The 14,141-nt window shown below is 38.3% G+C and overlaps 2 protein-coding genes across 3 annotated transcripts; one reads left to right on the forward strand and one right to left on the reverse strand.

Annotated features, from left to right (window-relative positions):
• Nucleotides 1-11,171: 11,171 nt before the first annotated feature.
• On the forward strand, nucleotides 11,172-13,893 carry Oli (basic helix-loop-helix family member olig). 2 transcript variants are annotated; one of them, XM_020956628.2, is made up of 3 exons: nucleotides 11,172-11,510; nucleotides 12,221-12,827; nucleotides 12,886-13,893. In XM_020956628.2, exons 2-3 carry the CDS (start codon nucleotides 12,250-12,252, stop codon nucleotides 13,013-13,015), a joined length of 708 nt encoding a protein of 235 aa, XP_020812287.1. In that variant the 5' UTR covers nucleotides 11,172-11,510; nucleotides 12,221-12,249; the 3' UTR covers nucleotides 13,016-13,893. The 2 variants fall into 2 exon arrangements, with proteins under 2 accessions (XP_020812287.1, XP_020812286.1); XM_020956627.2 differs by lacking the exon at nucleotides 11,172-11,510 and having other exon boundaries at nucleotides 11,633-12,827.
• LOC110187205 (cytochrome b5) lies at nucleotides 13,387-14,049 on the reverse strand. Its single transcript, XM_020956605.2, has one exon. It carries the CDS (start codon nucleotides 14,047-14,049, stop codon nucleotides 13,651-13,653), a length of 399 nt encoding a protein of 132 aa, XP_020812264.2. The 3' UTR covers nucleotides 13,387-13,650.
• Nucleotides 14,050-14,141: the final 92 nt, after the last annotated feature.

Here is a 14,141-nt window from a genome sequence, read left to right on the forward strand (position 1 = left end):
GCACAACTTTTCGCGAAAGAAAAATACAATTTGGAAATTTTATTACACACTTTCCATTCTGTCAATTTGTGTGCCGAGGACTGCGGCAGCAGCCGGCCAAGTATTTCCACAGAATATCGCTATCGTAAAATGGAAATGAAATTAAACGCTGAACATTATTTATGACGCTGTGCATATCAAATCAGGAAGGGCGACCAAAGTCGGAGGGCTGTGCCAGATGCACCCTTTATTGCGGAGTCCTGTGAACGCACCACCACGGATGGAGCGATGGATCTGCACCTTGGCCTCGTGCTACGTGCAGGGATTTGAGTGGAATTTACTTTGTTTTCCATTTACATTCGCCGGCACTTTGTTCCTGCCATTTTTTCTTTCTTTTTTTTTCTCCACTATTATTTGTGTCTAATTTGCATATCGTCCGCGCCGTTCCGCGCATCCTGATTCCAATTCTGATCCTGACATGCGCTATCGCCGGCCCAGGGAAAAGGACAACCCTCGTCCTGTCACCCTGTGCATTTGCATCGCTGCATCGCAGTCCTTTGCAGGACTCGTGTACTTCTGCTCCTGAGTCGGCTGCTTCATTTAAAGTTTATTCGGCAACTTCAACTGAAAAGTTAAGTCAACTTTTTTTCGGGCCACCCCTGCGGCACGCTTCGAATTGCAGGAGAAGAACACAAAATGCCATTTCCGTTTCCGGCAACTTTTGGCCCAAGAACAAAGCAAAAGGCGAAATGTTTGGAAGTTGTGTTAAAGTCAAAACGAAACGTTGATGCCCTCATAGAAAAGGGTTAAACAAAGGGACTAAATTAGTAATTTTATGGGGAATTATGGGGAATATTTAAATTTATTTAAAATGTATAAAAATATAAATTTGGAGTTTTATTTTATGCTAAAAAGCTTGCTTGCTGCATCTCTCAAGTTTAATATTCAACTAAATTGTCTCATTTAATTGTTTCTTTTTATAATTTCTTAAAAATAACTTACAAACAAACCAAAATAGTTGCCATGCTTCTTCAAATTTAAATTTATTCCCTCCCATCGCTTTCACATTCCATTCAAACAAAGTCGCAAGTCGCTGCCCCTCGCTCCACGCATAAATTCCACTCAAATAATATTTGTGCTTGTTGTGGAGCTCATTAGTAGCTGGCAGCAACAGACAGGAAAACTGGATGGGAGCGAGAAAAGCCGGAAACTGTGGGCGAGATGCCGCACCCAGGACATCCAGGACATCCAGGGAAGAGTTTGTGTTTTGCCCACACGTGCGAGCAAGTTGGGATCAAGTTGGGACCTCGCTTCGCCGCCCAATCCCCACCCATTCCACACCTGTTGTCGGTGACGGTGTGTGTGTGTGTGTGTGTGTGTGTGTGTGTGTGTGTGGAGTGGGTGTATTTTCAAGGGGGCGGCTTAACTTATGACTGCCGAAAAAGTTGCCTCGCTACATAAATTAAATTACAAGTTGCCCGGGAGAACGTGAATGTGCAAAACCAGCGTTTATGCAAAGAATTTCAAGAACTCTATTACTCTTGAAGATGAGAAACACTAAATAAAACTCTAAGAAGAGATTAATTTATAAGATAAAATCATAAATAATAATATCTCATTACAATAAATCAAAAATATCACATATATAGTATATATCCTCAAGCTTCTTATATAATGAAACATCTTTTCCATGAACACAAAATGAGTATGGATTTTCTTGTACTTTCCTTTTTTTTGTGTGCTTCAGCACTGCCTCTTGTGGTTGACATTCATTTGTGGAAATTTATGTTAATTAGAATTGAATTTCGACGCATGCAAAGTTTGGCTGCCCGACATCCTTCGTTCGTTCCTCATTTGATTCAATTTATTTGACGCTGTCAAAGAACGACACAAAGCAGAGAGAGACACAAGGAGATACTGTGGAGATTCAAGGATGAGGTGGTGTCCTTTGGAGAAACTTATTTTTCTTCCATTTTGCCTGAATGACGTTGGTATTATGTCGTCTTGCCACTGTCTCATTCTCAGCTTTCCTCGAACGTCAGAAACTTTCCACAAGGACTTTGTATATTGCGGTTGTGTCGTAATGATTTGCTGAATTTCTTTAATGTAAAACCCGGTGTCGGTTGGTTTATATATATCTATAAAACTGGAGTAATGTTATATTGTTTCGTGGCTTCTGTTTTGGGTAAAACTTCTGCCTGTGTTGTCATTTATGACACGCGAATTACCTTTTGATTGCTTGATAAGAAACAATTTGTTAGGACCAAGAGTTTGGTTCGTATTTCTTAAAGTAAAAAGAAAATGAGAACCAGAGGAAAGTAAGGCAGAGCTTAAAACTTACTTAGACTTTGAGAGATGGTAAACAAAGGAAACTTTTACTCAAGGCTTAACTCGTAGCTGGCACAAAATGGATGCATAAAAGTTAGTTAAAACTGATTTAAATTATTTAGAACTCTTTTCGATGAGAGAAAATAGAAAAAATAGTGATTTTAAATATTAAAAAATACATTAAAGAAATTGATTTCCAGGAATATATATTGCTTGTTTTATTATTTTATTACTTATTCAATGCCAAAGTATTTAAATTAAGGTTTGAAGAAACAGAATGCCAGTATTTAAATAATACAGAAAACATATAAGATATATTAAAATATATATCCGTATTATATATTTACATAAATTATTGCTTAAAATTATTCAAATCTAAAGCCTTTAAAAATATTTCCTGCTTGAAACCCATTTATCTTAAATTTAACTTGACATTTGAAATTATTCCGGCCCTCGTTAAAGTTCTTCCTGTTTTAATTTGCTGCATATTCTAAAATGTAAATTCCTTTTACCAACTTACAATGAAAATGCAACATTTTCATGTATTTTTTCTTCCACTTTGGCAGTATTTTCTCTTTCAGTTGTTCTCTATTTTTTTGTTGTTGCATTTTCCAAAGCATAATCAGTGAGGATGCTACAAACAAACTGAGTGAACCGAGAAATGCACACAGAAGAAGAATGTTTACTTATATATAAATATATATATTTATACATAAATATATATGTATATATATATATATATATAAAAAGAAGACTAGAGAAAAGCCTGGAGAAGAACGCAACTTCGCTTGTGCGCATAATTTTCCTGAACACTCCCAGCAACGCTTTTCTCCAGGCCATCCTCCCCCCTCACCAGATTTTCCTCTTGTGAAAACTGGACCTGCAGGAAATGGCAGCTATTAGCATTTGACTGCTTCACTGATGATGTTAACGATGCCGGCGACCGACCAACCAACCGAAAGTCCGTCCGGAGTATGGGTCGAAAAAAAAAAAAAAAAATGTTATATGCACATAAAGTTTTAAGTCCGAGCCAGAAGTAGGGGGATTCCCGGACTGGAGGACAAAGTCGTCGCCGGTTGCCGGTCGGCAGTCGGCAGTCAGCATTTATTATTGCACATTTTATGCGCTCGACTGCACAATAAAATAAATGAGAATCATCCGAAATGCAAAAATGGAACCCAAGAAATTGCGCATAAATGCCGAAATTATTTTGATGTCTTCCTTCCCCCCTGTTTGGACCTTGGAGGGCAAAAGCTGGCAAAGAAAAAACTCAATGTTTGTGCGCCTCATGTGGCCAAATAATTGCTGACGTGACACATTTAACTAGACCAAGACGGATTCCCTTAATGATCTCCCAGGGAGGCGGCACGTAAGCGGATGCAATCAAAATTCCATTTGGCAAAGCGCTGAGAAACGCACAATCAGTCATTAACAGCATTCTTCCCCCTCAAAAAAAAAAGAAGAAAAATACTAAAATAAAAAAAGAAATGCCAGCAACGAAAACGAAAACTAAACAAAATTTGAGGCGGATCCTGCTGCCAGGAACACACGTCCTTTCAATTCAATTGAAGATGTGACTGATGTGCAGGACAACGGCCAAGGGGAACTAACTCACTGAGATAAGTTTAGGATATCTTATTTATGATAGTTATTTATTATATTTATTTAAAACTCAAGTAATTTAATTATATTTTTCTTAAACATCAATATAAGAAAAAACCAGAAGATATTTACCTTTAAAAAGTATAATCTTTAGGTTCTTATCTTTGGTAATATATTTAATTAATTTAATTCTTATCTCTAATTTGATATATATTTGTATATCATCTGATACTTATAAAATATCCATATATTTCTTACTGTGTAATAACACTACTGGTCACTGTTTTGGTGGTGGTTTTCGCCCAAAAGTCTAATCAACATCAGTGCAACAATTTGTTATGAATCCCTGGCTGAGCCGCTGTCACATGGACGCTGCTCCATGGTGGCCATTAATGGATGTCGTGGGCGTAGCAAACTTTGATTCCCCAGCTCCCTGATTAGCGATAGAGAGCAGAGTTTAAAGCTGCCAGAGAATCAGAAAGCAATTTCAAGTTGATTTTGCCAAAACACACACCGAGAGAAATGTGAAAAAATGTGGCATCTTTAGGATCCCAAAGAGACTTTTAAAGGGTTTAAATAAATCTCAAAACATTTAAGTAAATTCTCATAATATTAGTAGAGTATTTTTAAAGATATGTAGTTATTTCTTATTTTTTTTGTTTGTTTAATAATTCATCATATTCCATTCACTGTGAATAAACTATTTCTTTGTCTGCAATAAATCATAAAGTACGCATAACAATTATTCATAAATGCTCTTAAGATTTACATCTCTTAAAAAAGATATAAATTCTTATTCTCCCTGGATTTGAATATAAAAATCTTTCTTCTTCTATAAATAAATAAATAACCATATATAAGTCAAACATAACCCACTTTATTGCAGTGCAAAAGTGAAGCTGCGCCCCGGAGCAAGCTCTAATACCCAAATATTCCCATGAGAAACCGAAAAAGGCACATTATTCTGAGGGGAATCGAATTTCCCCCGATCCTTGCATTATTCAGAAGTCCCTTTCCAACGTTCAACGAAACACACTCACACTCACACACCTTCGACAGCGAGTCCTGCCTAATCAGAGAGCAGCGTTGAAAGCATTTGCAGCAAGGACACATCATTAGAGGCAGTCCGGCCATTTGCTGCAGACTTTGCTGTCATCCCGCAGGCAACACAGAAACCCCATCCACCCAGGACAGCAGTTCCGAGTGCATAATTCATCAAAATCAGCAACAGGAACCAAACAAAAGTGACTCTCCTCCGATGGCTTTGCACGACTTGGGGTTTGGGTTGCGGCATTTGCCGGGGGTGTAAGTGGTACTACATATATCGAATGGCAGTGCCCGGTTACCTGGACGACGATTGTGAATGCAGTGCCAAAACCCAGGCCATGGTTAGAGGGTCATAATCAAAAATGCGTATGCCAGCGTCTGTCAATGGAAGCATAATCCCAAAACGCACCAAGGGGCATCGTCGTAGTCATAGGAATCGACAGGGAAGCTGATTGGGGGGGGGTTAAATGCACAGCAAAAAATTGGGATAGTAATGAGGAGATAATATTATATATAACATAATATATTATTAAATTAAAATATTATATTTATATATATATTATTATCCCTATTACATACCCTTGTAGAGCATTATAATTTTAGTCCAAACCATGAAACGGAGTGAAGGAGTCATTTCCGACGCTATAAAGCCTGTATATTCTTGATTAGAATCAACTGACAAATCGATCTGGCTATATCCGGATTGAATTTAATTTTTTCGAAATTTTGCGCCTTAATAAGGGGTGAAATCGTTAAAATTGGCATCTGAAAAATTGATAAAAATTTTAATTTTTTTTAGTTTAAATTTAGTATTCAGATTAAAAATTATATTCAGATTAATAAAAACCAGCATAGAAAAGTTGTCCGATTAGAAATTAATGCATTTTTAGCTTAGTTATGATCAATTTTCAATGTAAGATTTTTGATATTTTGGGTTCTCAAAATTAGCTTAATTTCTTGAGCTCTTTTTGGCTTTTAGCGAATTTCAAATAATAATATAAAATTGGACTAAGTGAAACCATGTATTGTTGATAATATAAAATTAAAATTATTATTATATTTCTTGAATCAAAAATATATTTGTAAGCCTGTCATATCTCATGGATGGAGTATAGTATATAGTATATAAAACTATAGTATAGTTTTTTATAAATGGTCAACATTTTGCCAGCTTCCAATTGATTTTCTCTGATACACAGAAAATCCTGATCCGATTCATAGGGTATTTATTATGGTGTACTTGGGTATTATTGGGTCCATCTGGAAGGGTAAGCCCCTCCTGGAAACCGCTCCTGCAATCCCTCCTGCAATGCAGTCACCCACAAACCTTCATTCGCCTCTCGCCCCTCGTGTCAAAGTTGCGCCCTTTGTTTTCGAATTGTTCCTGGTTGCGAGGTCCTTTCCGTGTCCTGTGCGTGGTGGTCCGTGGCTCTGCAATATTTTATTTCTTTTTTTTGCTGTTCGTTTTTGTTCTCTTTTTGGTATTTGGTTTTGATTCGAGCTCTTCTTTTTCGACTTCCACTCGGCCACCCTACTCCCTTTTTGTTTGTGTAACATTCCATATCCATTTGCAACAACGCGCGCGCAAAAAAATAACACACAAACACAACAACAACGAAAAAAAAAAGGAAAAAGAAAAAAGAAAACCTAGGGGAAACCGACAAACAACCCCTTTTTTCGCAAGGGTGGCGGCGGCGGTGGCGGTGGCCGGTTGCCCGGGGGTGGTGCTCAATTTTCATCCTTCGCAGCCTTCGCACAACCTTCGCATCCTGGCAGCATCCTTCCAGCATCAGCAGCATTTTAATTCGAATTGGTATTGCTCCGGCTGTATTATTGTTGTTCTGCTGTAGCTGGCTTACTACCCCCTCGATCCACCCTCGCTCGCTATTTGGTTTCCATTTGATGCTGATAAATTGTAAGTACGCCTCGTCGGGTAGCGGGGTGTTAAGGCTTCGCCCTATACCGGAAGTTGCATACATCGCATAATTTGATAAAATATTGCACGCTTTTCTTTTGTCTGAAATGATTATTATTTCGCTTTTTTCGCTTTTCGGGTGTGTGGTGTGTGTGCATATGATGAGCATTAGATGTAATCAATAAAAGCTCTGACGCCATCCATTCAGTTGAGCTAATGGATGAGAAATCCTATCAAAGGGGGAAATCAAATTTTGGCTGCAAATCGTTTCACGGGGTTTGTGTTTTTTTTTTGTGCGATACAGTTTTCCATTTCCGTGGCAAGTACTATTATGTGTGACAGAGCAATTATTTAGAGTGCGATGTCAGAGGGGGATGTGTGTGTGGGATTAGTATATAATAGAGGCTGTTTAGTATTTAACATTAGCTTTAGTGCAGCCATGGAAATAGTCTTTAAATTTAGCACAGAAAAATAGGAAATTGTATAGGGTTTATATTAAATTTCCATGAGCTGTTCAAATAAGGTGAAAAATAGTACAAAATGTTTACATTAACCTTACATATTTTAGGATGAAATTTAATAGACGGCAAATATATTAAAACATATATGGTATTTTTGTTTTCTATGACTATTTCATTATCCTTTTAGTAACTCCCTTAAAGTATTCCGACTGCCCTCATTGTCTAACCTCTCGCAAAGTATAGCTCCTTCTTAGGGCCATAAAATAAAATCTGCCAAATGTTTCGAGAGTCTTTTCCTTTTGTTATCCAAAATGTGGCAAGTTTATCTTTGGCTGGAAGAAACTCTTGGATAATGGCAAAAGCACATCAGGCTTGTCAGGCCGGAAACGAGTGATAAATATATCTTCATTCGGCTGCTTACAGCGGCAGCGATTTCCCCAGCGTACAATTGACACATTTTTGTATTTCGTTGACGTCTGCCAATAAAAATAACGAAATAAAATATGGGACTGTCAAGTGAGTGTGTGTGTGTGTGTGTGTGTGTGTGTGTGTATTCTCAAAGGATCAAAAGTTGCTACCTTGAAAATGATACGCCAGGGAATCATTAGGGTAACGTCATGGGCTGCCATAAATATTGCCAATCGAACGAAAGCCCATCGATAATAAGGTTAGAAAGCCATAAACCCGAAAAATCAACCGAATCTCCAAGGCGGGGAAACAACACGGTTGGCCCCTCTTCATAAATGTGCCAAATTGGTTTTTACAACAATAAAATGCTAATGATTGATTCACATTGCCCCATGGAGTGTCGTTAGTTGTCCTTCAGCCCCATGAAGCCCAAGGATGCCAATAATTTTTTGTCTAATTTGTGCATACCCAAACATTAAATTGGGGTTTCGCTTGGGTTTTCGGCTACTTTTGCATTTGTAATATTCTCTAACGAACAATTGAGGGGTGAAAATTATTCAAGATTCGACCAAAGGATACCCCAAAATATTGAGTTTGAATCTCAGCTCTGGAACAACGTAGTAAATCAATAAATAACTTATAAGTTTATAAGAAATATACTTTTAAATAAAATATATAAAATTACAAGAAGGTTATAAAACTACAGGCCAAGGTTTTTCCTAATATATTCTAAAATATTTTTAGGGTTAACTAAGCAATTCTAATTTTTAAGAAATTCGTTTGACATAGTTCGAGGACATACTGTTAACCCCTGACAACCCCTTGACAGATTGAGGGGTACGAAAAGGACTACAAAAAATCCCTGGGCAGGCCATTTACAATTGGTCCGCAGTGCGGAACCTAAGCTAATGATGACTGGCATGCACAAATGTACAAATCTTAATTATGCAAATCACGGTCGCGCATAAATTATGCAAATTATAATGAAATTCCTCATTGCCGGACCCGGGAACAGGGGATCCGGGGATTCAGGGATTCGGGTATTCCGGGGACACCGGGGACCAACGACAAATGCCCATCTATATGTATATGGATTGATAAAAATGTGGCCATAAAATGAGTAAACCGAAAATTTAAATTTCGGCCGGATCTCGGGGTTGAAAAGTCGAAATTATTTGGTTGCCGTAAATTGCAATGTAAATGCTGCATAAAACTGAATTAGTCGCAGAACAATTACAATAGGGGAGAGTTCACTGCAACGGGCAAAAAAATCAAATATACCAAGCCGAAAAAGAAATCCCAGGCAAATGGTGCATTGCCTAGAGGGTCTGCTGTCCAGATTCCGGATTTCATTGAAAATAATGGCATACGGCGGGCTCTGGTCCCGAACATCTGACACAATAATTTCCCCTAGTTTTAACGAGGGAAGAGCATCAAACAATTGAAAAAATGTACAAGGAAAAGTTTCAGTGCAAAATTATTAAATTTATTATGCGCGAAGTCATTAGTTCTGTCGCTTGTCCTCTTAGTTTGACTTATACTAAGGACTAAGGACTAAGGCGAGGGCACTGATACATAAATATTCCGAGAAGTCCAAAGTGTGCAAAGTCATTAGTGCCCATTGCAGTTGACAGGGGAAAACAGAGATGCCAAACTTGGCTTGGGTTAGGAAATTTAGATATATCCAACTAGAAGATAAATATATATAATAAATAACAAGAATATTTCTTGTTATAGTTTTTAAAAACTGAGAATTTCTACATTTTTCCATCAATTAAATTGTTGTGGTTTTTAACAAAATCCAGTTAGAACATTCTCATTTTTAAGTTTTCCATGCCACAGCACTAACCAGGAATATGAAAATTTGAAACAACTACTAACATATCGAATCAAAGGATACTCTTTTATTTAAAAGGTAAGCATATAAGTTAAGTAAGTCAACCAAAGTATTTTGTATAGAATTTATTTAGAGAGTTACAAAACAATTCAAATCAATGGCTTTAAAAGATAGTATTTACTTAGCAATAAAACAGTTGTACCCACTCTTTAGTTAGTAATTTAAACTAGTCTAGGATATGGTATTTGAAAACATTTCCTATGCCCTTTCACTAGGGTAATGTTTCCTACTATGGCCCCGGCTAACAAAAATATTTGGCATGTGCCATTTATGGCATTGTTCCAACTTTGAACAATGCGATACCATAATTTCCAGGCAACTCTCTTTCACATACAAACGCACAGAATGCCATGCAGATGCGGCAGCCTCTTTGCTATGCTATATATGAAATATCCTATATATGCTACTATATACGTATGTATGTGTGTATGCTATGATGCACGAGCTTCAACCCCCAGGAGCAGGCAGGAGGCGGGCCAGGATCAGCAGGCAGTGAGCATGTGATTAGATTCAGTTTCAATGGAAATTGAAATCACAGACAAAGGAGCCTGAGTTGGCTGGGCAGGAAAGGAGGGGTGGCTACTCTGGGCCATCGGGGTTGAAAAGGAGCGAAACGATAAAAATTCTCGAACAACAAGAGAAATGAATTTTCGGACAGTCAGAGCAGGGCATTAAAAACTTCTTACACTGGTCCAAAAATATATGTGAATTAATCTGAATAAATACAATAAAAATATAGGAAAAGTAACTATAAATAATAAAATAAATAGTACATCAATAGCGTGATATTACAGATTTAAGTATTAGTTACTGAAAGAATGATTACTTGACTATTTTATATTTGGAAAATTATTTTATGTTTGGTTTGTGCCCGTACATGATTTCTGTAATGAATAAAAGCAAATATAAGAACAATATTTATACAAAATATTATCTTTAGTTTAATTGAAAAATTCCTATATATTAATCTTTACCTACAAACGCGGAATTACATTTTTAAATGTACAAGGAAATATTTGGAAAGTTTTCTATTCTGGAAATGAATGACTACTTAAATGGAGATTCTGCTCTTAGAAAAGTAGTATTTAAATTATTTAATACAAAAAATATCGTTAATCCTAAAACTAAGCCTCATTCATTAAGCTTATTAATAAAACTATTTGTTTTGAAAGTGAAAGTTTCTTAAGTTTAGGCGCTCATTTCTGATGTTAAATAAAATACAGAGGCTTAGAAATCTTTCTTAACTTATTTTATAGAAAGTTTCGAAATCTTGTTACGGTTCAGACATCTGTAAACCTTTTTTCTTCCTCATCGAGATATATTATTTTCAAAAAAATTAGAGATGAGTCTTTATTTTCCCAAGTGCACCTATAATGACTCATCTATCCCCGTGCGTTTGTGTGTAATGCTGCTAGGACTGTTGTACGTATTGGTGTGGATGCTGCATTATTCGAGGCACAACCACTAAACGTCAACCACCGGCGTCAACACCCGACCCACATTTTTATATAGTGCCTCATAATATTCCTTCTGCAGAACAGAAAGAGATTAACACCAAACGGCGACGGTGGCAACGGTGGCGTCGGTGGCAAAAAGTTTATAATCGACGGCGGCGCTCCGTCAGCATCCCAGAGCAACAGAGATAGCATTATACAGAAAGAGAGAGATAGAAAAATCGAGTAAGAGAGAGAAGAATCGGAAAATCGTTATGGGACTACTATAACCCACCACAAAATCGCGGTCGCCTCTGTTGTTGCCGGGCACCTCACACTCGCGCATCGAATCCGATTCCAATTTCGAGTCCTGAATCCGAATCAGAGTCAGGAATCCTCTGACACAGCAGCCGCATTTTAATTTTTTTCCTCGGTTTGTGGTGCGTGCGATTTATATTTGTTTGAAAAATGCTTAAATCCGCCATTTCTTTTGCCGCACTCGGCCGTTTTTGAGTGGTCTTGTGACTTGTGGTTAATTTAAATAAATAATCCTTAAAGTGTGTCATAAATTAACAGCAAGTAAAATAAATGGCAGTCGTGATTTCTCAGGCATTAAGTGGAAAATGAAGAATAAAAAGTTTGACGAGAATTCATTGCTTTCCTGTTAAATGCTTATATTTTATTTCATGGAAATAAATTCACAGAAAGCCGATTAAAATATGAATTTAAAAAAGGATAACTGAAATGTCCTTTAAACCTTCGTTACTCCCAAGCGCCATCTAGGCAAAAGCTGGGCAATACTTATGGCTGACTTGAAAGTTAAAAGATGGCGCCATATTGTTTTTATGAATATTTAAACAATAAAATATATATCTTTATAAATATGGAATTAAATATACCAACATTTAATACGTTTTAGTTATAATGTTAAGTTAAATTTCAAAAGAAATTGTTGTTTATTGATATATCAAACTCAGTAAACTTATTCAATCTCTGTGTTTCATAAATATTCCGTTAGCTGGCGCCTCACATCAGCTGAGAGTTTCCACCCCTATTTGATATCCTTCGATTACAAATGCAACCCTGCCATTTTCCGAAGCAAGGACTACCCTGAAAACTTACGCATCCCTTCCAACTTAACTCATTTCAGAGCTGCAAAATCATTAACGTTAAATAGAAATGGATCCCTCGAATATGACTTTTGGTTTTCCCGGCCTTCCCAATCATGGACACATGCCGATACCACCCACTGCCAACATGCTGGGTGGTCATCCAGCACCCACCGCCAGTCCACCGCAGAGTGTACCCGGTCGTCGCACTCCACTGGGATCGGTAGGTCTGGGTGGCTTCTATGCCCAGGGAATGGGAGGAATGTCCATGTCCCAGCCGCCCACGGATGAGAACAAACCAGGAGGTAGTGGACAGGAGAAGCCTCTGAGTCCCACTGCCGCAGCCATTGCGGCTATAAGTGGTGGCACCACCACCGTGGCCGTGTCCAGTGGGACGAGTTCCGGCCCCGGCGGAAGTGGATCGAATGGTGGCAAGCAAAAGAATCGTCAAGGGAAAACAGTGAGGTTGAACATTAATGCCAGGGAGCGGCGAAGGATGCACGATCTGAACGATGCCCTCGATGAGCTGCGAAGTGTGATTCCCTATGCCCACTCACCATCGGTGAGGAAACTGTCCAAGATAGCCACCTTGCTGCTGGCCAAGAACTACATACTTATGCAGCAGAATGCCCTCGAAGAGTTGAGAAGGTAAGAACTGCTAGGAAAACACATAAAATATCAAACTAATTACTTCCTTAATTTTCAGACTTCTGGCTTATATACAAAGCACAACGGGAGCCGCTCCCTTGGACTTGGGCGCCTTCCCAGCGGCTGCCAAATTGCAGGCTCTCCTTCAAGGACCTCACAACGAACCACCCACCAGCAGCAATAGTTAAAAGGTAGTCAGGATCTGCCAGGACCAAACTGGTTCTTTCGATAAGCAAGCAATGGATAAAGAAGCAATATTTTATAAGTCAATTGGAAGAAAGCCAAATAATTGTGTACTAGTCAGAGGTTGAGGTGGATGAAACCTCTTGTCAGAGCAGCCAAGTGAAAATCTGTTAAGTGATATTTAGTTTTGCCATAAGCATTTCTTTTTCGTGCATTTACATACTGTCAAGATCTTTGTATAAGATAAATATTACCAAATAAAGTATTACTGATATAGAGAGAAAGGAAATACAGAAATAATTTCTGTTTAAACCAATATAAGTTACCTGCTCCGAGTTCATACTAGAACCCATTTTTAATCAGTGAAACGCCAGAGTCACAATTTAAATAATTTAATCTTAGATCCGTTTCAAGTCTTTACAAAAATATACATCATTATATAAATAAACACACATATTTCTGCCGAATGGCAATTGATGAGCGAGCAAAAAGCAATTTGCGAAATGCGAAATAGACTGATTAAAGCTAGACACAAAATCAATGAATACTCTGAAGACATAGATAGAGAGACGTGTGTGTGGAGGACGGCGGCGGAAGCGATCGATTAACCGGGCGATCGCCAATGGATCATCTGACACTATTATTCCGGTATTCCCGAGGACAGAACCTTGTTTTGGCCGGTGCGAAATATGTGCTGCTTGACCGGCAGTTCTCCGATTAGAAAATTCCTCATCAATTCAACAGCATCGCGGGAATGCCCAGTGCCATGGAATGCGATCGTAGCATCCCGTCCAGCATGATCCATGATGACATCTTCGCCGCCAGGATGATCCCTCAGGAAATGTGTGACATCGTAAACCCGATCGTAGATAACCACCCAGCAGTCATCGAAGCTATCGTGCTGGGCCACCTCCTCCAGCGAGATCTCCGGCAGATCTGTCACCTTCATGCGCTCCTTCTCACTGGAGGCCACCATTGCCTTGCTGCCGAAGGGCACAATCCTCAGAGATTGCAAGAGATTTGTCAGAGCCGATGACATTTTGTAATTAATTAACCAGGCCTTTCACTTTTCTGTCGCACTTGTCGTATATATTTTGTAATCCCACACAATCACTGCAGACAGTCTGGAGT

Source organism: Drosophila serrata, unplaced genomic scaffold, assembly GCF_035046125.1.
Source record: "Drosophila serrata isolate PLE 108 unplaced genomic scaffold, ASM3504612v1 contig_275, whole genome shotgun sequence".
NCBI classification, from domain to species: Eukaryota; Metazoa; Arthropoda; class Insecta; order Diptera; family Drosophilidae; genus Drosophila; species Drosophila serrata.

Excerpts from the sequence above, each read along its gene's own strand:
- Oli (XM_020956628.2), top strand. The coding sequence starts at position 12,250 with ATGGATCCCTCGAATATGACTTTTGGTTTTCCCGGCCTTCCCAATCAT. Across the intron at positions 12,828-12,885 it reads GCCCTCGAAGAGTTGAGAAG|ACTTCTGGCTTATATACAAA; the intron begins GTAAGAACTGCT and ends CTTAATTTTCAG.
- LOC110187205 (XM_020956605.2), bottom strand. The coding sequence starts at position 14,049 with ATGTCATCGGCTCTGACAAATCTCTTGCAATCTCTGAGGATTGTGCCC.